Source organism: Hetaerina americana, unplaced genomic scaffold (assembly GCF_022747635.1).
Source record: "Hetaerina americana unplaced genomic scaffold, ioHetAmer1.1.p SCAF_9, whole genome shotgun sequence".
Lineage (NCBI taxonomy): Eukaryota > Metazoa > Arthropoda > Insecta > Odonata > Calopterygidae > Hetaerina > Hetaerina americana.
This window is the reverse complement of record NW_027287538.1, coordinates 48,507,947-48,531,559: the sequence shown is the minus strand read 5'-3', so window position 1 is coordinate 48,531,559 and position 23,613 is coordinate 48,507,947. Positions and strand designations below refer to the sequence as shown.

The 23,613-nt window shown below is 35.4% G+C and overlaps 2 protein-coding genes across 6 annotated transcripts; both read right to left on the bottom strand.

Annotated features, from left to right (window-relative positions):
• LOC139699086 (ankyrin repeat domain-containing protein 39) lies at positions 1-18,645 on the bottom strand. Of its 3 annotated transcripts, none has more exons than XM_071598088.1 (4): positions 18,309-18,645; positions 11,152-11,407; positions 9,465-9,638; positions 1-1,091 (listed from the first exon to the last, which is right to left on the bottom strand). In XM_071598088.1, the coding sequence occupies exons 1-4, from the start codon at positions 18,421-18,423 to the stop codon at positions 965-967; spliced, it is 672 nt and encodes a 223-aa protein (XP_071454189.1). In that variant the 5' UTR covers positions 18,424-18,645; the 3' UTR covers positions 1-964. The 3 variants fall into 3 exon arrangements, with proteins under 3 accessions (XP_071454189.1, XP_071454192.1, XP_071454191.1); XM_071598091.1 differs by having other exon boundaries at positions 999-1,095; XM_071598090.1 differs by lacking the exon at positions 1-1,091 and having other exon boundaries at positions 8,205-9,638.
• Positions 18,646-22,720: 4,075 nt separating this feature from the next.
• On the bottom strand, positions 22,721-23,583 carry LOC139699087 (uncharacterized). 3 transcript variants are annotated; one of them, XM_071598092.1, is made up of 4 exons: positions 23,461-23,583; positions 23,239-23,331; positions 22,944-23,169; positions 22,721-22,854 (listed from the first exon to the last, which is right to left on the bottom strand). In XM_071598092.1, exons 2-4 carry the CDS (start codon positions 23,318-23,320, stop codon positions 22,830-22,832), a joined length of 333 nt encoding a protein of 110 aa, XP_071454193.1. In that variant the 5' UTR covers positions 23,321-23,331; positions 23,461-23,583; the 3' UTR covers positions 22,721-22,829. The 3 variants fall into 3 exon arrangements, with proteins under 3 accessions (XP_071454193.1, XP_071454194.1, XP_071454195.1); XM_071598093.1 differs by having other exon boundaries at positions 23,239-23,335; positions 23,461-23,579; XM_071598094.1 differs by having other exon boundaries at positions 23,239-23,326; positions 23,461-23,577.
• Between the last annotated feature and the right edge of the window lie 30 nt (positions 23,584-23,613).

Sequence of the window (23,613 nt, the reverse complement as noted above, 5' to 3'; positions counted from 1 at the left end):
ATTTGGGTTTACATATGGTTTTATAATTTAAATGATTAATAAATGTTTCCTGTATGCAACTTCCAAGGAAGAATGCATAGCCCTGACTTAAATGCTCAAAAAGTACATAGGTTAAATTGCAATGGGCACCACACATATATAAACAGAAATTTAAGGTAGTATTTGTAGTATTGAGATAGATGTTTTATTTCTGATTGCTGTGCTGCAAAATCTTGTGCGTACAAGGTTTGTCTCAAAAGTAGTAGGACTGAGTTGATTAAAAACAATATATTGCCAGAATTGATACATTCACTCAAAAGTGTAGCACCCCTATGCATTCACACACCACTGTCAGCAAGTTTTCCATGCCTTGTACGCCTTCTGGAAGGCAGTGCTCAGAATGCTGCAAATCTCCTCATCATGGCCTGTTGTAATGCTTCCACTGAGCCATGGTGACATCTTTTCGGCATGGATTTGAGGTGGGGAAAGAGGAAGAAGCCTGGTAGGGCATTGTCTAAAAAATTTGTACTCTCTCTCTCATGATCAAGAAGCTCTTGGCAGATTCGTATCTGAGTTTCCTTTCGTTCATCTGACAGCACTTGCGGCACCAACTTGGCACTTACCTTTCTCATGGTCATGTTTTCGGTCACAAGTCAATGCACATCACTTTTAGGGATGCAAAGTTCATCAGAAACCATGCAAACACTTAAACTGCGATCCCTGTCCGAGAAAGCCTTCACTCTTGCAAGGTTTTTCATCACTTCTTGAGGTCAAAGGGAATCCTTAGCATTCAGCATCTTAAACATCTTGTCTACCCTCCTGAAACAACTGGTGCTACTCAAAAACACCTGATATACCCATGGCCTTATCACCATAAGTTACCTTGAGCATGTCATGGGTCTCTTTCCCGGTAATGGCCAGTTTCTCGCAAAATTTGATGGTGTAGTGCTTTTTAATAACTGATTCATAACAAAGCATTACGAGGTTACGATACAGAGGTTTCACAAATGAACAATTCGCCCACCGCAAAGGCTGGGAGCCAACTGCTACCAACCTCCTGCCTTTCCTGAGACTGCCCTCCCTCCAACCCAGCCAGAGAAGCCGCCAGCTGTCTATCTGGGAAAAAATAAGTTCCATTACTTTTGGTTCATACTTTATATGAGAAATATAACACCATTAGTTTGAGGTTTTAGCACAAAAGTACATAGGCCATCATCTTCACACAAATATTACTCCCTATCATTCTTAGAGATCAATAATGATTATAAAAATGAAGTTATTTTTAAAAATTATCTATGAATGTTCTCCTCTCATTGGCCTGTGTGTGTATGATTGAGAGTTCACTGTATTGGGTATGCCTTTATGGTATTTTAAAAAATTGATTATTCTCCGCATTGCACCCTGAAGTATTAGTGTGTTATTTTTACTTCTTTGATTCCTTAGTTTCATGCATCAAAGTTACTTTGCAGTGCTAACAACATTTTTAAACTTTGTTTATCTCTGTGATCATATAAATTCTTCTATGTCATAAATTAAGTTAGTCATTGCAAAAGTAATAATGATTTTGCATCATAAGGAAGCCTGGTTTCCCCTAGGAGTCAAGTGACTTTGTGTGTACTTTTATGTTGCTTTTAAATTTTATCTCTTTAATGTTTTAAATGTCTAGTTGTCTTTATCAAAGACTAAATCTTGAGTTACTGGAAACGTGAAGTCTAGACGAAATGCTTTTGATAGTTTTGTGATGAAGATTTTTATGAAAAGGATGTAAATTGTGCTGCGTGTAATGTTTTCATCGTATCTATTTCTCTGTTGAGTTGGTAGAAAGAAAAATATCCAGCACCTGGGGTTCAGTGCCATTAACTTCAAACTGAGATCCTAGATCATATGAATTTTATAGTCCCTATGTATAAATATGTTTATATAGGTAATATGCACTTGTTAATTTCACAATGATACATAATTTTGTGCCAATTTTGTGCACAAGGTCAAACCACATTCCACAGTGCCTTTTGCATCTTCCTTACGTCTCACCAATAGGTTAACAGGGTGGTGTGGGCTTGAGCATGCTTTGCTTGAAGGAGGTATTTGATATACAAGTGATAACTGTATAAAATGAATTTTAAATGGTGTGATATGAGTGTTTTTGCAGTTGTGAGAGATGCTTACAGTGGCTTTGGGATAATAGTGTGCAAAGAAAATTGTTACATGTGCTAATACCCCACATGCATGCGTGAGTAGAATTACAGAGCGTAGAAAAATTGTTTATGAGAAAATACTCCTCCAAGACTTGGGGTTATTTGGCTCGTGCATTACCTACTCACCGGAATGAACAAGTCAGCATATGTGAGTGGAATTGTTAATTATCATTTAAGTGGTTCAGTATTGTTTTCTAGCAACAACCAAAACAAAATGCATTCTCATTGAATCCGTTAACATTTTCAGAATGAGTGGCATCTCTTCAGCATTAACTTATTTGATGTCCTGTAATACTGTCAATTCGATTGCGTGGAATCAAGATACTTATTTTAAACCAGAAAGTATCATAATCTTTGATTAAATGGTAAATATATTTCAATCGAAAATCCATTTGAAGGCCAGTATTGAAGCCAATGTTAGGAGAGGTGCAAAATCATCCCACTCGATTTTTCCTTTTTCCAGTGAAAAACATTGCAATTGGAGTCCACTGCCCCAGTAGTGTAAGTCAGTCCTGTAACATGGCAACGTCAGTTTTGTGGAAATTCTAATGTTCACCTATGGTTGACAAGGTTGGTGCGATGATACTGGCACTTGCATGTGATATACGATGCTCCCACCTCACAATGTTGTTAAAACATTAGCATCGTACCCTACTTAAAAAAATGTACCCTGCATCCCATTTTGAATGAATAGGTGAGTGAAACACGCATTTTCACTTCACAGTTAACTTCCTTGGTGATTTATGAAGAAAATTTAAAAATATGTTGTTCCTTAAAATTAACTATAACTGTGAAGTGTGAAGGAAACTGTTGAATTGAAAATGATTAAGAATTTAACCCTCTCCTAATAATAGTTTTTAAATCCAGATGTTCGAATTCCTCTCTCCCATGTTTACTGGCACCAGTCTGAATATGCTTAAAAACGCTTCTCATACTTTATTCTTGTACACTTCTATGTTTTATCAAATTATTTTACATAATATCAATAATAAAAGGCATAATTTGGAGTTAGTAATCACCAAAGCGTTTCAGTGGGAAGTTACTGAGAAGAGGTTGATAATTGTTAGCTAGCTCCAATTTTTGTTGTCTCAGGCGTAACTTTGTGGAATTTGCATGACATATTGAAATGTAATGAAATAATTGACTTTGTAATTCCACTTATTCAATAGTCAATTATTTCATTACATTTCAATAGCTCCAATTTTATTCAAGGAAAAGTAATTAATGTGCAAGATGTAGCATACAGAAGGTGTGATTTCGGTGAATGAATAGTGTCTAGGGATGAATTCATGCAAAGTTAAATGGACAAAATGCATTCAAAAATTTAATGACAAATTTACAAAATATCCAATAAAAATTGAGTAACTTATAACTTTAATTTGTGTAAATTTCAACAAATGCAAGCAGGCTGATTACAAAATTTTTATTTTGGCACTAATATTTATTGCACATTGGCCTAGTCGTTGTAATATTATTGGGAATGGAGAGGGGCAACTCAAACTTATATTATACAACCCACAGAATATGAAAATCCTGCCGTTAACCTTATGCCAAAATCCCTATTCTCTGTTGAACATTCCTTAATTGCACTTAAGAACCATTCATTTAACTAATCACTCTTTTTTAAGGTATGGTTACACATAATTCTAATAGTTTAAGCAGTGATCTATGGTTTAAATGAATAACAATTAACTGTCATAATCATTTTGTCACAGTATCTCCACAAAGTAAAATACAATGAAGCAATAGTAAGTAGATAGCAAAATTCAAGGACAGTGAAAATCATTGAAATTTAACAGAATAATATTCTTTCGAATTTTTGGATAAGGTTCTTATTCTCTCACATAATTTCCTGTACAGCTTCAGAGTGAAAAGTTTGTGAATACAAAAACGTTTTAGGAGTCTATCATATATTTGACTGGACTGATGATCCAGTCAAAAATCAAAGTAACTACTCCTCTGGAAGTTATCATTACCTGACTATATGCATCTGTTGTCAAACTGGCCACGCGATTTAATGTAATATGTATATTGTAAGCAGTGTTGGACTGGTTACCAAAATACATAACCCAGGGAATTATGAGACCAGCCCATATCTTACCTGTTTAATAGAGAAATGTGTCTGATATTTTGGCCCTTCACATAATGGCCAGCGAGGAACTTCCATGTATTCTTCTGAACCAGTCCATATACACGTATGTATGTATATATTGGCCTTAACTGCAATATCGTGTATTTTAGTCACAACTTCATTTAGAGTTACAGTCAATGACTCGGCTTGATCAAATTAAGTATGGAAAGATCTTATGGAATCATATTTTGGAGGTGTAGGGAGTTATTTCCAATATCATATTAGTAAAAAAATTATTTGTCCATGAGGAATTACAAATATTACTGGCCTTGTCGATATATAAAGAGGAAGAAATGCAAAAATATATAAATTTTAGCTTTCCATCATGTCAACTGCTTTTATTTCAGTCTCATTTAGGGTATAAAACAGATTTCAAATAAAGTAAGTATTTTACTTACTTTTAAACATTACTAGATGCCCATTTTGCAGATGAACAGGCAATTTGCTGCATAATTTTACACCCATAATACGCTGCTGGCCCATTGTTTTCTTGAAGCTACAGTTGATCACGCCAATATAATTATTTTTCCTCATTTTTTCTGCTTCAATTAAAGAGTCTTTGGGTTGTTGAATACTTCAAAAATGTACAAATGAATTAGTCATCATTTGTTCCCCTACTGAATCGAAGTTTTCAATGATCATCTGATTTAGTATCAGCTAAAATCCTTATAACATTTTTCTGTAAACTCAGAACAGTTCCCAAACCATGACTATTACCCTACACACATATACCATAAAGTTACCTGCCCTAGAAAATAGCCAAATGCATGAAGCAGATGTAATCTTTTGGTAATCTAGCCATAAGCTTTATAAAAAAGTGAGTTTTGGATAGTGTGTTACAAATAGTGGATAAACATTTTTCATGGTCTGTCCCAAAAATAAGTGAACTAAATCTGGAGAAAACTTCATAGCAGATCAAAGTACAAAATAATTACTAAAATTCTTCAAAATAGCACCCTTGTGCATTGATATGCCAGTATATCTGCTAGTTGCAGTATACTTTCTGGGAGACATAAAGGGAATCCTCATTCAGGCACCTTGTCACAGCCTCTTTGATATAATCCATTATTCCAAAATGGTTGCCTTTCAAGCTCCTTTTTATTCATGGGAGCAAACAGAAGTCTCGCAATGCCACATTGGGGTGGCTAGGTCAGCGTTGCCTTGCATTGCATACATTAAATCACAGCATAAAAATATTCATGAACCCATTGAATTTTGGACTTTCATTTGTTACCTGAAACACATCATCCCATGGTTCTTGAGACAGGCAGTTCATACAATTTTTCAGTACATCAGCGGTAAATAGACATTTTGGTATGTAACTTGACCTTCTTTTCATTGGAGGCAGTGAAAGTTTTGCATTTACATACAAAAAGTGCATGGTGGTCTGAAAAAATTGCACAAATAGTGTCACACCAAAAGTGGAAAGAGTCAATCAGATATTAGATGATCAATCAGTGCACTTGAGTTTTGCCTAACTCTGATTGACTTTTCATTAATGACATTCAATCCAAAAGTTGACGGCATGTTAAAAAAATCACACTTGACAGAAGTATTTTATCCGGTCAATTTTTTTATCACCAAAAAATATAATGAGATCAATATTTTTGGAAGGCATATTCAATCGCATGAGTAAGACCAAGTTAAAAAGTCATGCATATCACCATCTGGGGGTGTGCAAACAACAGCAATGACAAGGATGTGAAAATTTCCCATTATTATTGCATGTGTACACTAACTCAAAGTGCCTCTCAAAGCAATTGCTATAATGAAACTCTTTGATATCTAGACCGGGTTTTGTAAAGATAGCAATGTCAGCACCTTTCAGATTTTGATTTCTATAATTGGAGATAAGATGTATGCCTTCAAGGTGAAATATTTGAATTTCATCCTCTGATAACCAATTTAGACCCACATACCTGTGATATTCATGGATCAATTAATTTGGTATTGACAAGGGTCTTTGTATTTAGTGCCAAAGAGACTATTTCGTCCAAATGGTATGCTTTTTTCCAATAGTTTGATTCACCATTATTCTGCCATTGCTGACCATGTGATCATAGAATAGTCTGAACAAAAAGTAAGTGGAATAAATTTATTGTGTATCAAAGTACAAATTACTAAAATTCTTCAAAATGGTACCATTTTGCATCGATGCACTGATGCCAGTTGTAGTATGCCTCCTGGAGGGCATCAACGGGAACCTTGTTCAGGCTACTTGTGGTAACTCTTTGACATTATCCTGCATTCCAAAACGGTTTCCTTTCAAGCTCTTTTTTTATCCTGGGACAGACCCTGTAATTACTTCTTGCTAAGCCCATACATGCACTGCATGTAGTGACAAAATACTGTATTCCAATTCCAAGTATTTAGATGTCAGGGCTAATTTTGATCTTAAAATTGATTAGGTGTTCAATTCACCTCTGAAGTCACAGAAAATCTTACTTTTGGGAATTATGAAAATGGTTTATACATATGTCTTAACTTATTCAGTGCTAGATTTATTTTATGGTAGGATGAAAAAGTGTTCTGTGTTCAGGTAATTTTGGAGAAAACCCCTACAATTGGCTTGTTTTGCATGAAAAGATAATCATTGCATAAGTAAACACCAGGAACTAGTAAGTTCTCAATATCTCTTACCCACTCTCCTGGCCAAGTTTCACTACTGCACTATTACTTGATTTTATGTGACTAAGTTACTCTTCATCAATGTGAAAGGCATTTACTTAAATTTTGAACCAGATTACCACATTTCCCGTGTATGAGATGCTAATTAACTGTATTGTATGCTCTAGAGAGCCACTCATTACAGAACGTAATGCACACTAGAAAACATTATTTTATGATGAGAATGATTTATACTGCAAAACTGGATTAAATTTTCATAGGTTTATTATGCACAAAGGGAGATTTGCCACTCTTCTCTTCTGTGATAGTAATAAAGGCATGTGGGGTATGATGTGACAATTTTCACCCAAATTAAATTCCACAAGTCGCTGACAGCTGTTGAAGGTTGTTAATGGCATGCCACCCGTAGTTTCTAATGTTGGGGTTTTTGGCCTTCATAAATGCTGGAATGCATTCTTTTTCCAAATGCATATTCAGCATTCCTATCATTAAACGCTAGTATCTAGCATCCTCTACATGCATAAAATGTCGTTAAGACTAGCATTTTTCAAACCTAAAGTTATGAGACTACTTATTATAAGTGGTCTTAAGATTTCATCATGTAGGGAACATGTCAATGGCATGCTAAAAAATTTTCAGTAGTCATTACATGACTTCATGTGCTCTTTTTCTCAGGAATGGAGGTGATCAGATAGTTTAGTACTCGATTAATATGTAGTTGTGTGATGACTGATTTCATTGAAAAATTGAACGAGTACAATATAAAACTTAAATGCAGAGTGCCAAATACAAGGCTATTACTTAAGCATAATATATTAATCATTGTGTGTTTAGGATTTGGTTAATAACCACAGGCTTAACTAGTACATTTGAATGACTCTTAAGTCAATTTAAGCACTGATGTTGCACAATTTGATGACAAAAGTTGACCATGCATTATTTGTCAAAATACTTATAGCTAATTTGAAGTTTTCTTCCAAATAAAAGTGAAAATATTTGTATAATATTTACTGATGCATGTTTGGGTGTTCCAAGTTCTCAAGAGGAAATTTTTACTAGAGTTTTTGGATATTGTATTAATGTGATTCGGGATATTAAATTGGACTTTTGTAATTAGTTTATCTTCAAGACAAAATTAGTTTTAGAAGGAGTTAAAAATTGAAATACCTAATCTCACAATTATGTCTTATAGAATCACTCTAGTGAGATTTAATACTTTTTTAAATTCACAACTTCACGAGCACATTGAAAACACAGTGTTATGGGAACTTTTTATTAGCACATTGTTTCAAAGAATAACTGACCATAACATGTGAAAATTAGTAATAAAATTCAAGACAATTACAATAAACCTTTATAATGTTAATCAGTTTAATCAGATATAAATCTCAGTTAAAGAGTAATTTTGTTGAGATGATATAAATGTTTAAAAGTACATACTGTCTTTACAATGTCCTTCTGGCATTATTCAGTGATTTTTTTGTAAAACATCAATTGTAAAATGCCATCAAGTGACTATATTAACATTGTATTACTTATTAAAAATAAAAAAATGCATAATAAAACATATGTATTTAAGTTTAATGGTTTTTATACTTCAAGATGTCAATTTTCACATTTATTTTGCATTACTATTATTGGTTTGATAATATTTAAGGAATTGGTAATTAAATATAGACTTCTTCTAAAGTAAATTGACCAGTTCACAAAATTTTGTAATACAATAGTAACCTTAATAGTCAACACCAACTTGTCTCTTCTTATGCAATAAATACTAGATTTCTCAACGTAGTTTCACATCTATATGTATACTTGTTTCTTCCACATTAGACAAAAACACTCCCAAATATAGGCATAAAAGCTGCTCATTTAATGAAGCCGACATGAAATTTCTGCATATAAACCAGATGGAAGGTTTCTGTATAGCATTAATGTATTCATAAGACATAGGCAAGAACATTGAATATTGCACACATTGACTCCAACTACACCATATCCCAAACACATGTTTAATAAAAATTAGATGACTTCACACAAAGTGGATATATTTTTAAACAAAACAGTAATAATTAGCAAATCACATTCCTAATATATCAGACTGCTCACAAAATCTAAAGCTCATGCAAGGCACAATCTAAGTGCCGATAAGCACCACAATAAAATGCTTTGTTCTTTATTTAATTAATAAATTACACAGGTTCACATTAAAGGGAGGTAATATTTATGCTACAAAGTTTATTAGCATAGGCACACATTTATAGCACACATCACTCATTATGGCTCAATACTAAATGAAATGAAACATTTGACTACTTGTCTCACACAAGGTTAAAACACACCCTATGAGAATGGCATAATGTTTCCAAAATCTTTGTACTCTGTAAAATATAAATCTGTTTAGTACAAAGTGATTAAAAATATATTTTGCAAAATTTAGTCATACATAAATAACTATGGCATATCATTTACTTTGTTCAAACTGATCATCATGGAAAAAATTGACTCATAATGTTAAAAGCTTGACAATGTACTCTGTGGTTGCATAATCCTTTGGCAGTAATCCTTTATTATTTGGAACAGCTGCAAGCTGAGGGCATACTTCCAATAGCATGGCAATCACACATTCATGCCCTCCTTGAGCTGCTTTGTGAAGGGCGGTGTTACCATCTGCATCTTTCCCACCCACATCTGCTTTGCATGGAAACCTGAAATCCACACAGCATTGGAGTGAACCTACATCACACCAAACAACTGATTCATAACTTTAAAACAATATCTTTGATTGTACATCAAATGCTGAATGTTCTTCATTTGCATTTGCCTTTACATGCATTTGGTAGCCACAGAAAAGGTGTACTGACTTTCCACCAAAACAAAACCTTACTTACTAAGTTTAAAAGCAGCCAGAAATACAAACCTCAAAGTAATGATAATGACATAATCTTTTTGAGCAATTTAAGACTGTCAGACCCTTTCTTACAGTTAACTTGGATCGCTACGTAAGCAAATATAGATGTATAAGGCTGTCCAGAAAGTAACATATTTTGGCCTGGCATGGCGATGGGTGGGGCTAGAGCCACCATCTTGGTGTCTACACATCCCTACACTCAGTACACATCCTGCTGTGGAAGTGTACAGACTGTGGTTCTTCTACTTTGCTCATTGCAAATTATTAAAATGTGCATTGCAACAGAAAATCGATCGATCTGTGATTAGGTAGTGGTAGTAGAATTTAGGCGAGGCGACCGACAGCTGAGGTTATTTGCGGCATTAGGGATGGACAGGAAAAGTTGAACGGTGGAAAGAAACCCGGCGTCAGCATTAGCCTACTCTTAACAAAAGGTGCCAAGGGGTCCGCAGCTTAACGTCCCATCCGACGGACGGCATACTCACTCAAAGTGCCCTCCACAAAGCACCTCAAGTAGGGATTGAGATACCTCTGTAAAATATTCAACACCGCCGAGATTTGAACCTGGGCCCTCTGGGTGGGAAGCCAGTATGATAGCCACCGCACCAACCCCGATCACCTCTGTGATTAGGTTTCACTGACAAAAATCACAAGCCAATCAAAATTAATAGGTAACATTGTGAAGTGTAGGGAGATTCAATAATAAGTGAAGCCGAAGTGAGGCAGCAATGCATTCAGTTTTAAAATGGCTGCACCAATTTTCCCGACGAGGACCGCATTGATCAGCCTAGCCTTGTGATAGATAAACTGAAAATCAAAGAACAAATTTGTGAAAATGACCGATTTACGATTACCGATCTTTCGCTAGTCATGGCTTGGAAAACAGTGCTTTGACAGTGATACAGAGTTGCACATTGGTATAAACAAGTGGTTAAAATATAAGGTGGCAGATTTCTTCAGGGAAAAAATTGAAAAGCTTGCATATTATTATGATAAAAGCTTCAATCTCAATGGCAACTATGTAGAAAAATAGGTTTGAGAATGCACCTTTCAAATATACATAATACAACTTTATTGTCACTATATTTTATTTCAAAACATAAGTTACTTTCTGGACAGCCCTCATATTTCATGAAAACTTATATGTACTTGGAATTTGATTCTCTATGCTACGAGTCCCAGACAAGACAAGAATGGAATCATTGGCAATGTTTTCATAAATGACGGAGGTCAAATTGTCATAAAATAACCAATCTGTGGACACTAGGACATTTTAATACAAAGATAACTACATTTCATATGGAACGCACCCAATTTCCTTGCCCAGCAGCAATTTTACAACACCCATCTGACCAGCACCAGCTGCCCTCTGTAATGCAGATGCTTGGCCTGCCCGTGTAGTGATATTTACATCTGCTCCAGCACCGATGAGAAGTTTACACACCTTAACATGACCATTTCTTGAAGCATAGTGTAGAGCAACATAGCCACTAAGATCTCGAACATTAGGCGACACCCTTTTCAAATTTAGTAAGTGCTCAACACGTTCTATGTCACCAGTCTGGGCTGTTGAAAAATTAGAGAAATTATTAAATTAAGTTCTAACAACAGAAATACAAGTTTTGTTATAATTTATTTCAACTCTTCATTAGCTATAACTACCTAGTATCTTAAATAGACTAAAAAGAGGGTGCTTACAACATCCAATGATAACTTGTAATTAATGGTCTACTGAACGTACACGTATGTGAGAAGTCCCATTTTGTGCTACAACTTAAGTGTAATGAGAACAACACTAACTTGGTTTTCCGCAAAATTTTAATTGACCTGGTTTTGTAGTCACATCACTACAGCAATATGCACCTGGTTGGGTGGCTGATTTCTGTTAGTTATTTAATTCTCAAGTTTTTAAAAATCGTATTTCAGTTCAAATACAGTATAATCCTGCAACAGAGTTGACTTTCCTGGAAAGCAAATGACTAAGTGCAGAAGTCAGAAGTATTAGAAGTCATTGCATTGTCAGACTAGTTGATTTTTGTTTATCCAAAAAAACCCGTGTGCACCTGGATTCATGTGAATCAGGCTGTTTCTTTTTGGAGTTAATCACCACAGTGGTGCACCTCTTTTCCTAACAGTGTTCCTCATTGTGGCCATCAACAGATCTACACCCTCCACCTTTGATCGGTCAAGGAAAAATGAGCTTATGACACATAACCCTTCTCTGTAAAAACTCACCGTCTGCCCCACCTCCCAATTTGGAAACTAAATCAATTTTGTATAACCATGTCTATGTTCCTGATGATGTTGCATTGCAATGAAACCCAGGTCATACAAACTTAAAACTACCGAGGAAAACAAAGTGAGTGCTGTGCTCATTTAACATGAAGCAATTACACTAGGTGATGCCCAACACTTTTAATTTAACTAGAGTGAATTCCGAGCTTAACATGTTTTTCAAAAAAAGTAGAGTTAATGCACTTTCTTAAGCTATATTTGACCCAAAGTTGCAATGATCATCACATCTAAGGTGCACTGCATTTCATGCTTCAGAAGCTTTTCAGCACCAATACTATTTAGTTTTCTCCATTTCATTCGCTTGCTTTGAACCATTTCAAGACAATTGTGAATTGGAACAGACTTTTCATACAACTGTAGGCTCCTGTGGATTTTTAGTAAAATATGTGATTTGTTTGATACAAAGATAAAATTAACTATTGAAAAAAAATATCATTTTGCTTTATACAAGTAACACTTAGGTGGCATCCATTATTCTTTAGTAAATACTATAATTTGTGAGTGTTCCGTGGTTTTGGTTCTGGGTACTTATGAATTTGCCAATTCATTCCTTTCAATACTATTAAGGTCAAAAGTGATAAGAATAGTTGAAGAATGAGTCAGGAAAAAGAACGGTATGAAAATGAAACATTCTTGTACAACAGAAGATGAGTTATTTAGAGAGAAAGATGGCAGTGAATTAATTACCTGCATCCACAAAATAAATGAAAATAATCAAAAAGCTACATGCTGCTCAAACCAACTATTTAAGTCAGAATTTAGCAGTGTAAGCGAACAGATGTATCTACCTTACTTGCTCAGTGATTGCAATGCCAAGCTGCTGTGTAATGTGGTATCTTTCTGAAACATGGGGAACCGATTCGTTTCAGTGTTTGGTTAGATTCATACTATCCTCTCTGAGGATCACTTACAGTAGAATAAACCAAGATACTTGAGGACATACAGATACCTCAGACCAGTGAAAAGTTTGCTCACAGGAGTTGATTTCAATGGTGTAACAAACACCCTTATCATACCTGTCCCTGTCCTGTCTAGTGGCACTTCCACAGTGACAGTTCTACAACTGGTTCTAAAAGGGTACTTAAAGGATCACACAAAACAGAGATGGCAGCCAATGAGATAAAAAGCCCTGGTCGATCCAGTTTTGAAGATATTTGATTCAATGCACGGGCATCAGGAAGAACACTGAAAAACAGTGCAAATCTTCTTGATTGAAAGGTTCAGAAAAAATGGAAGTTCTTGAAAATATATTGATGAATGTAGGCAATAAACTGGTGGCAAATGAAGGCTTCTAATAAAAAGCACTAGAAGTAGAGAGTGACCTCAAAAGTAGACCGAGCAAGTGGAAATGACGCACATTGAAAATAAAAAAAAATAAAATTTGCCAGTTAATCAGAGAGGAAGCCTCAAAGGAGTTATGCAAAAACCTTCCGAAAAACCCTAAGGTAGGTGTTCAGTGTGCAAGTCCCTGGGCAAATAATGCCTAATCCATTTTGCTTTCCTCCCATATCATCAGGCAGCTCACTTATGATGAAATGCTTTGTAAAAAAAACAGGTAAGGAGACACCTGAACTGCCATTGGATGGTCCAATGCAGTGACCTATTCTTTTGTTTAAGGAGGCTATCACTAATATGGGGAGAAACTCTTCACTATATCTTGAGCTTCAAAGAAACACAAAAGTATAACTTTTCCGAGTTGCAGTTGGAAATTTTATATGGAGGGTGATGCTAACAGTCAAAAGACATTTATGAAAAATAAAATTATACTATTTTTATAAACATGCCACTTGGTCCCTAACCTCTCCCCCCCTAAAAATCCCTGAGCATCATGTTAAGGATCACCAAATTAAATCTCAGCTACTTAATCGTAAAATTAAAAAAAAGAGAATAATATTATAAAACCATTTATGTGACTGGTATAAAACTTAACTGAAGCCATCAACAACATCCAAAGATATGCTTCTTTAGCATTTACCCTACTGTAAATACTAAAGGGAGGGAAAGGAGGAGGTGAATAAAATCACACCAGCTTTATTCATGACATTGGATTTCTCTCAATATCTATGATATTACCCTGTAGTTTCAGTGATAATTGTTTTTTTATTACTTTTTAAAGACCATCCTTATCATATGATTTCTATGTAAATATAGTTACTTTTGAAGAATACACCATTGAATTAATATTTTGTAATTTAACTCATTTTCAGGGAGTTTTTTGACCTACTCGGTGACCATTGTTCAGAAAAGCAAGGGTTTCTGCCAAAAAATTATAAATAATACTAAACTTTTGAAAAAAATAATCGAGTAATTTTACCATCATGGCCACTTTTGACCGAGTGTTAAGTAAACTTTGATGTATTAGAGGGAATGGTGCTCTCTAATAATGTTCTCTGTACAATACCAAATGAACTAATGAACTTGTACGAAAGGAAACTTTCAGAACCCACACTTTTTAGCCACACTCCCTTTCTAATAATTACAATCATCAATTTTCTGTTTACTTCATTACAACATGGGGATCGAGATGGTGCGGGGGCTTACGTACTGGCTACCCACCCTGAGGGCCCGGGTTCAAATCCCGGCAGTGTTGAATATTTTTCAGAGGTCTCTCGATCCCTACTTGAGGTGCTATGTGGAGGGCACTTTGAGTAAGTACGCCGTCCGTCGGATGGGACGTTAAACTGCGGACCCCTTGGCGCCTTTTGTTAAGAGTAGGCTAATGCCAACACCGGGTTTCTCTCCACCCTTCATCCTTTCCTGTCCATCCTTTATGGCGCAAATGACCTCAGTTGTCGGTCGCCTCCCCTCAAAACTACTACTACTACTTCATTACAACACATTGATGAACTCAAAAGATATACATTTGACAAAGCTATGAATCAAGAAGTTAAAGTAATGCTATTCCCCCACCAGTCAAACAAGCGTGATCATTTGTTTTTCCAAGTATTTTAAATTGATTAATTGAGATGCATATTTGTTTCAAGTTGTATATTTTTGCTATGAGTGTGCTTCATATTATTAAATTTTAATCTTGTATTTTCAATTAAAAACTCTGAAACATTTGTGCACTTATTAATGAAGTAATGATTTACAAACATTATAAAAATTAGTCATTTGAAAGAGAGTGCACTCATACAACTAAAGGCATCACATAGAAAAATGAAAGAAATGTGAGTGATGGCGCGGACAAGGTTGGGACACTCAGCAAGTGTTCATGTTACCTCTGCCAGACAATGTTCTGATGTTTTGTGCAATGTTGTAATGTGCAAATGTTCTGAATTGATATCTTACAGAAATAAACATGAAATGTAAAATTTGAAAATGTGCTCTCATGGGCCTGCAGGGCATTAAATAATGGACAATTATCTGTCTTCAAATTTGATGAAACTTCTTTGATTCCTGGCTATCTTAAACTTATATTTGATGTATAACATAATTTTAAAGGCATTCTTGGAGACATTTATAAACTACCTGCATAATACACTTAAGCAAGGATCGCAGGGCATGATAAGTACCTCTGAAAGTTATAATAATAATCCCCTTCACCAGGAAACTTCACATGGTGCCATTTTAACCTTAAAAAATATTAATCCCCTTATGACACCAACATTTTAGAAGACCAAGTATGTATATTTTTCTAAGAACGGTAACATTGAAGATGTGGAAATGCACAGCCATATTATATGAATGTGTTTTTACACATTACAAAATAAAATTCTTTCCCTACCAAGTGCTTTTCCCTTCCAATAGAGACAAATATCTTACCACTTTTCCATCTTAAAAAAGTGGAAAAGTTAAGTTATTTACACTTCAAAATGATTAACTTCTGCTACACAATGCCTACCATAGAGAGCATTCACAGTTCATACCTTCTCTCACCTGGAACGTCTTCCGATAGGTTTCCACTGTATACCCTCAATCAAGCTCAATTCTGAGCATCTTCTTTCATTCGCAAGTTACTTCTGCCCATACAATTATGTATTGTTCTATGCTGAATAAATCTATCTATCCCTCATTGCTTACCCTACCAAGCATTCCAATCCTTCTGCTTCCCCTTCCTCTCTTTCCTTTAAGTTTTTCTCCACAACTCTCCGTAGTAAGTAATTCCATCATAATATATGCTCAAAACATGATGCCTCTCTTTAATTTCTCTCATCATTTTTCTTCCCTATTCTATTCTCATCAGCACTTCCACATTCCCTAGTCTATCAGTCCCCTTAGCCTACCACATTTGCAAATATTTCTAACTTTTTCAAACCTTGTCTGACAACCCTTCCACTACCTATCCCATCTGTCTCATCATTTCCTAAGTTTACCAGCACTCTGTTTTGTACGCAGCAGTTATTTTATATCCGGTCGAGTACTTTAGTCAGTTAAGCTATCGAGGCATCCTCTTAATTTTAGAGTTTAAGAGGACGCCTCAATAGCTTAACTGGCTGAAGCACTCGACTGGATATAGAGGGATCTGGGTTTGAATCCCAGACAAGGCGATTGATTTTTACACCCTGAAATTGTTGCATTGATCCTCAGTTTATTTATTTCCCTTGGTTCTCCCATTGTCAGAGTCCGAACCATTCCACACATTTCTTTTAACTTTTCTTGATTTTCAACAGTTCATAGTCATTCTTTGCAAAAATATGACCTTTCTTTTGTACATGTTCAAGAGAAGCATTTAAATTGAATGGAAATGTTAAAGACAAGACTTAGTGTTCCATGGGATGTAGAAACTTAATTACTACACATTTCACGGAATGGTAGCAACTACAGGTATACTTAAAGGTTTCTTTATTAGCACACTTAATACACAGACGAACTAATTAGGGTGCAGGAGGAAAAGGAAGATAATTTATGGGGGCTAGTTTCAATATTCATTACTGGTCTTCTTCAATTATGGCAACCAGGCATCTACCATTCCCCTGCCAATCTCCCTCTTCCCTTTTCCTCCCCCCACATGCACCCTACCCATTCTCTTCACTGCTTCCCCCCCCCCTCCAAATTAATTAGTCACTGCATAATGCACGAATATGCAAACTTCGTACAAAACCTGAATATTCTTGTGCTGTGAAACAAATTTCTACATCCCAAGAACACTAATCTCTCTCTTGCATGTCATAACATCAAGTATAGATCCCCATAATGTCTCCGCCTCAACTGTCAACCACAGAATAAAAATCTGCCCATCAATCATTCAAATGGTCATAGAAATGGAGAATTTAACAATTGAAACATTAGAATATTTAGTTTTTCTTTAAATTAAAGGTTCATTCAAACAATTTTATATCTTCCCATGGATTTGCAACAGTTTGAAAACCACCTACGTATCGATATATTTATCTACAGTCAACAGCATCCTTTTGAACAATCAAATTAAATTCTTCTTGAACAATAGAAACAAGGTATTCTAAAGCCAAATACTTTTCGTCAAATATTTTATGCCTGAATGACACTGTATGCTTACTTGATAAAGAAACATAAATTGTAGGAATTTTAATAGATCAAAGATAAAAGAAAATGATCACATTTCAAGGAACAAGGGATTGAAAAGGCCCAAAAGAGGTAGTAATGCACTTATGTCTCTGCTGTATTTATAATTAGCGAGTACTTAGGTTGATGGTATGATTTCAAACCATAAAATATCTAAACCCCAAAACATACAACTTTAACATGAATAAGAGTGGTTGGGAGATTGAGAGCCATATTTCACCCAGAGTTATTCCCTTTCCCACAAAGGTTAAAATGTCAAATCAAGAGAAAACTTGGGTGGATGGCCCAAGCAATTTAGGTCAAGCTAATTCAAATACTAAGATGAAGAATAGAGTTATTACCAACATGCATTTATTTTTCAGAAAAAAATATTTTCATTGCACCTTCACTGCTCAACTAAGAGATAACTACTGCCACCAATTGTGGGAAATTAAATGAATAGAATCCACACACTAAATCACCACCTATGTAGTCACAGTTACAATGAAATAAGAACTGGTTCAAGTCTTTCGTCAGATATATTCTGATGAATCTTTAATTGAATGCATTTTTTAATTTCTAATAGTTTTTGTATTCTTGCCGTAGAGAAATGTTTACAATTACATCATACCAACAACGAGATTTTATGTAATTAAAGGTTATTACAATAAATCTACAGGGGCACATTAAAAATAGAAGCAATACTCACCAGCGTACCAAATACCTCTTTCAAAATCCATTTCTTCAAGTGTTTGTGATAGTGATGTATTTGTATGGCTCACACAGCAACCCTGATGGTCCTTACAGTTTGCCTTCGATTCCATTTTTTTCAGTCACTTGTCTTCAAAATATATTTTTTAGAAACTGAGGTCCAATTATAAAATTTATGACCTAATAAAAACATAAGCAACAAACATCCACTAATACATCCATCAAAATCTAACAATTAGAAAGTGAAAAATCCTGTGAAGGTGAAGTCAGAATTAGAAAAAGGAACTACGAGTGATGTACTCTTTTCCTTTAAAGTTTTCCGAAGCAGAGTGACCTATCCCTTCTGCATAGTCCATACAATCTCAGCATCACCAGTACTTGTGACCAACCGATAACCCAGGTCACTCAATGCATTGATGACCACCATTGGGGGACCTGTAGAATATCATTTTCATCAGTTACAAACAAAAACAATCTTACACATAAAAAAATATGGTATGATTAAGGTACCAGAGACCTACATGTCAAAGAGGTGAGGGTACCTAATTGAGAGGGTTCTCCGTATGCATCTATTAAAATATTATTATTATTATACAGGGTGTGGTCCTTAAATTCGGACAAGCATGCGATTCCTTGAATGAGATTTCCTTGCCGCATTAGCAAAACCTTCCCCAGACTCCTCCAAAGCATTACACTTAGCCACGTTATCATAAACAGTTGATCTGGGGTACCAGAAGAATCGAACTATTTTGAAATATAATGCCCAGCGCAAACCTTTTCGATAATAGCAGCTCTTCGAATCTACGTGACATCTCAGCCATTTTGAGGTAATGACTGTTTACTAGATGCCTATAGATTTCAAGAACACCAATCGCGACCTCCAGTGGAACTACGATTTGGTGGGAAATTCAAATTGAAAATTGCCCGGATTTAAGCGCTGCACCTTATATATCACAATGCAATTTGGCAATCAGCCAGGTGGCAAGATACAAGCCATATGATAGCCAAATTAAAACATCAGAACGAAAGGATAATTCATTTCAGGTGTTTGGCCATGCTCTTCTTGAAGCTCCTGACGTTACCTCCTTTGCAGGAAAAGGTTTTACAACATTTCCAGGCAATATGCCTGGAAAGCTGCTGGCACATTTAAAATATGAAGAAGGAAATAATCCCGTGCAAACAAAAATACAAGTTGGTAGAAGTCCACACAACATCTACTTTGTGATAGTAGTTGGGGACTGTTTTGAACCTTTCAAAGGTAAACTACCTACGTGATGAAAGCCTATGAAAAATAAGCTGATCTATATTTTTCTTGGAAGTGTCCACCAGGTTGACCTTTTCAGCTGAAATGAACTGCTTCAAGTTAATTGTATGTGGATACTTTGAGTATTCCTTTTATTATTTGTAATTTACCACAGAATTAGATGATGATGCAATGAATTTCATCACCCAGCAACAGGTATTTTTTGCCATGAAGAAATTGGAATTATTTTTAGCTTCTTCTAAATATTTACCAGACAATTCAAGACAGAGTATAAGGTGCAGTGATGGAAACTGAGAACCGGCAATTGTGTTTAAAGCAGTACCACCAATCAATGTGAGGGAGGTAACTTTTTTGACAGCAACTGTTGAGTCTGGGTTCCTTGCATTCCTTATGTAAAACAGACAAAAATATCAGCTGCATTCATTTTTGCTTTGAATTGGACATAGCCAGGAGTTAGTGCCACCAATATACCATTTCTATTATTTCTTCATGATGACATCCATTCTTCAATGACATCCATTTCTATTCAACCTGCTTAAGCAACATGAGTGCTTTTACTCTTGACACTTGAATGAACAATACTTATATCCTTTTATCAAGACAACAAGGTAGAGTACAACCACTTATTAAATGTAAATTTTCAGAATCATTTACAATTGTTTCTAGGTGTAGCTAGTGGTCTCAATTATATGAAATCAATACACACAAGGGAGTAACACGCAGGCCTGCCAAACAGGAGCTGTTGAGTTTGAGGAACATTTAAGAGCTGATTGGCTACACTCATCATTTTACACACCACAGCATCAAGGGTGTTCATCCAGATTTTTTGCAAATATTAAAGAAAAAATTTTTTTATCAACTGCACTGTAAGTGTATTTATTTAGGGAGCATTGTGACTAATTATTAAGTGGAAACAATATGAAAAGATAGAAAATATGTTAACATTGAGGTAGTGTTTTTGAGTATGTAAAAAATGACTAATATATACATCTGCTATTAACCCTTCAAAAGAATTTGTTTGCATAGATATGACTTTTCATCCAAACTGATTTTAAAAGTTGATTCATTGACTTCATTGCATCAAATCAATGGAGTAGTAACCTACTTAGCACAAGTATGAAAGTTAGCACTGAAGAGGCATGGGCAACTGTTCACCTCATTGAGAGTCAACATATTTCTACCTAAATTACAATTTGAACAGCAGCTGTTCCACAAAATGGCTCCCAATATTCCATAGATATATTTCAGTAACTTGTGGGTGACACATTAATATCATCAACAAGTCACCAAAAACAGACTGCAGCATCCATGATTTATCAAAGGAACTTTCCAAAGTCTCAAAAATGCAATTATCAATGACATGTTCTAGAATGTTGTTTTATTTTACCATCAGGTTAATCCATGGAATGATCAATTTGCGGAGCATGGTTTACCTGAGGAATTCCTTGTAAAATAAATTGTGAGTAAAATAAATGCCAAAGTCATTAACATGCAGAAACAAACAATTGTGATTTTTTCACCCTTGGCTTTACTGTTATTGTATACCTGTATCTGTTGTCTAGTGGTTAAGGTTTTCATGGAAACGGGGATTAGGCAATGCTACACTCTTAAATAAAACACTTAATAACCTCAAATCACAGATTACAATAAACCATTTTTCAACTACACATTCTTTCTACCTTCCTTCATTCCACCCAAAATTTATAATCTTAACTGCCTTAAGTCCAGAGTTGCATGCGCTCCCAGGGATCATTGTGGCACCTAACTTATGTACACAGGAAATAATCTTCTCAATTTACAAGGGGCATTCATTATGATCCATGCAGACCTCTGGCATTTTCAAAGTTTGCAACGATCTTTTCTATAAACATATTCCTAACGCCCATGTCACCTACTTCACATTCTTCTTAACAGCTTCTCTAATTAATTAAGATAATTCTTCTTTAATATCCTAACTATTTGTTCGGATCCCATAAATACTGTGAAACATGAGATTCAATTGCAAAACTGCAGTCAATGACTGAGACAATATGCCCGTTTACAGGTGGAAATACAACTTGAGAATGGGTCAAAACCGCAAAGGTTAGGGAAATTTAAGATATAAGCAAGCCATAAAAGTCGCGATGAAGGCCTCCAGGGTGATATAGAGATTGTTGACCGGTTTCCAGCTTATTCCTGTGTTACACCATCCAGCTGGATGACAGTTTCACTGGTGTTACAATTTAACATATTTAAATCCACTTTCGAACTAATTATGCTGAATGTAACACCAGCAAAACTGTCGCCCAGCCAGACATAATATTGCAGGAGCAACCCAAAATCCTGGTATGAAGTCATCTAGAACATGAGAAAACTTGCTTTCACAGCTACAGCTCTGGTGCTAGTATATCTTTAAAACAAATAGTATTCCTAGCATCAAGTTCATTTGATAATGCAAAAATATGTTCTAGGAGCTGAAAGCTGGATATAGATATACAGGTATACCTTATATTCCAAATTTTAAAAAGTGACAAAGATTTTAGACAGAGTATCAATATAACATTTATGCCATTTCAATTTTGAAAACAATTTGAATCTGAACTGATGGACATAAAAAATAAATATCAGAATAGGGTAAAAAATTGTAATTCCACTATGTATGAACACATCAAGGAGCATGAAATAATTCCAAGAGGAAATGCAAGAATTTGATTTCTAGAAATATGTCTTTGATGAATAAAAATAGACAGTGGTCTAAGGCAACATTTTCATGACCTAATGCATCATGTTCCTCAAAATTAACATTGAGAGCATAAGAAAACATAATATAAATTAGGGCGCCAGATTCTGAGGCCAACCAGAAAATTCATGACATATCCCTAATGAATTTTCTTACATTTGACATGAAATGCTAGACTTAAAAGATAGTTATTTTAAGAAGGAATATTTCAAATTATTTGGGGTCCACTTACAGATATGACCCAGGCATCAGTATATTGCTACTGCGTATTGAGTTATATGGGTCAGTAGTCCTATTGGTCTACATAGTAAATCAATCAATATTCCCTTAAAATCTCGATTTGTGTACATAGAGTGGCAATTTAACGTTAGACTTACGTCTAATCGATATTCCATTAAGAACTTCCCCACAATCCTCTTCTCTAAAATGTTTTTTGATGCTCTCCAGCTCAGCCGTCTGTAGCCCAAAGAGAGAGCAATCGCCCGAATGCAAAGAACCTTTGATGGCTACATAAACCGGTACTTTTGCTCTAAAAGTCATGGCAACGGTTCGGCAATACCACTGAAATGAAACATTATAATAAAATCTGGAACAAAACCAAATACCTAAGTGCCACGCCCTAAACTTTTTGGCGCCGTGACAACGCTTACCTATCGAAAGAGGTGACACTTGGCTCTGGTTCACTGAATTCCTTTCTCATAGTCCACATGTACTCATTATAATCTTGTTTGACAGCCGTTGACGATGAAGCTACTACCCTGTATCCAATTACTTCCAAAGCAGTTAATATCACGCACGGATGCTGCATATACACAATAGTTGAACTGTCGCAATATCCACCGGAGGGGAATCTTTTCAGCTGAGCAATATCATCCGCTGAAATAGGTCATTTATATTAAGCCAATTTTCATATTTGCATTTCAATGGCGGTTACGCAATATTTACCTTTCAACCCAGAAACTAAAACCCTCCAGGGGTTACGATTACTGTACGACGCTAAATTCCCTCGCACAATGATATACGGCATTAATTCCTAAACTTTCTCCAAAATGATACAAATAAATGTAATTAGTATCCACGGTACCAAACGATGAAGTTCACGAATTGCGTAATCAGTAACTTTATAAATTAAAGTACGTCTTCTTCGACGATAATATCTCTACTAACCTAATTTTTCGCCTTACACTAAAATAAACAGCTAAGCACTTAAGTAGGTCAACATTTCATTATCTTTCTAGACAGCGCTTTCACACTTTCGTCTATTAGTTTTGTTTTGTATACGGAGGTTACCGCGTTAAAACTTTTCAAGCGAGGTATTAA

Bases quoted from the DNA above. Each gene is read 5' to 3' on its own strand.
- LOC139699086 (XM_071598088.1), bottom strand. From the start codon at position 18,423: ATGGAATCGAAGGCAAACTGTAAGGACCATCAGGGTTGCTGTGTGAGC. The intron at 11,408-18,308 runs GTGAGTATTGCT...ATTTTTCAACAG, and splicing joins AAGAGGTATTTGGTACGCTG to CCCAGACTGGTGACATAGAA. The intron at 9,639-11,151 runs GTGCGTTCCATA...TGTGGATTTCAG, and splicing joins CTGCTGGGCAAGGAAATTGG to GTTTCCATGCAAAGCAGATG.
- LOC139699087 (XM_071598092.1), bottom strand. From the start codon at position 23,320: ATGCCGTATATCATTGTGCGAGGGAATTTAGCGTCGTACAGTAATCGT. The intron at 23,170-23,238 runs GTAAATATTGCG...GACCTATTTCAG, and splicing joins TTTAGTTTCTGGGTTGAAAG to CGGATGATATTGCTCAGCTG. The intron at 22,855-22,943 runs GTAAGCGTTGTC...GTTTCATTTCAG, and splicing joins AGTGTCACCTCTTTCGATAG to TGGTATTGCCGAACCGTTGC.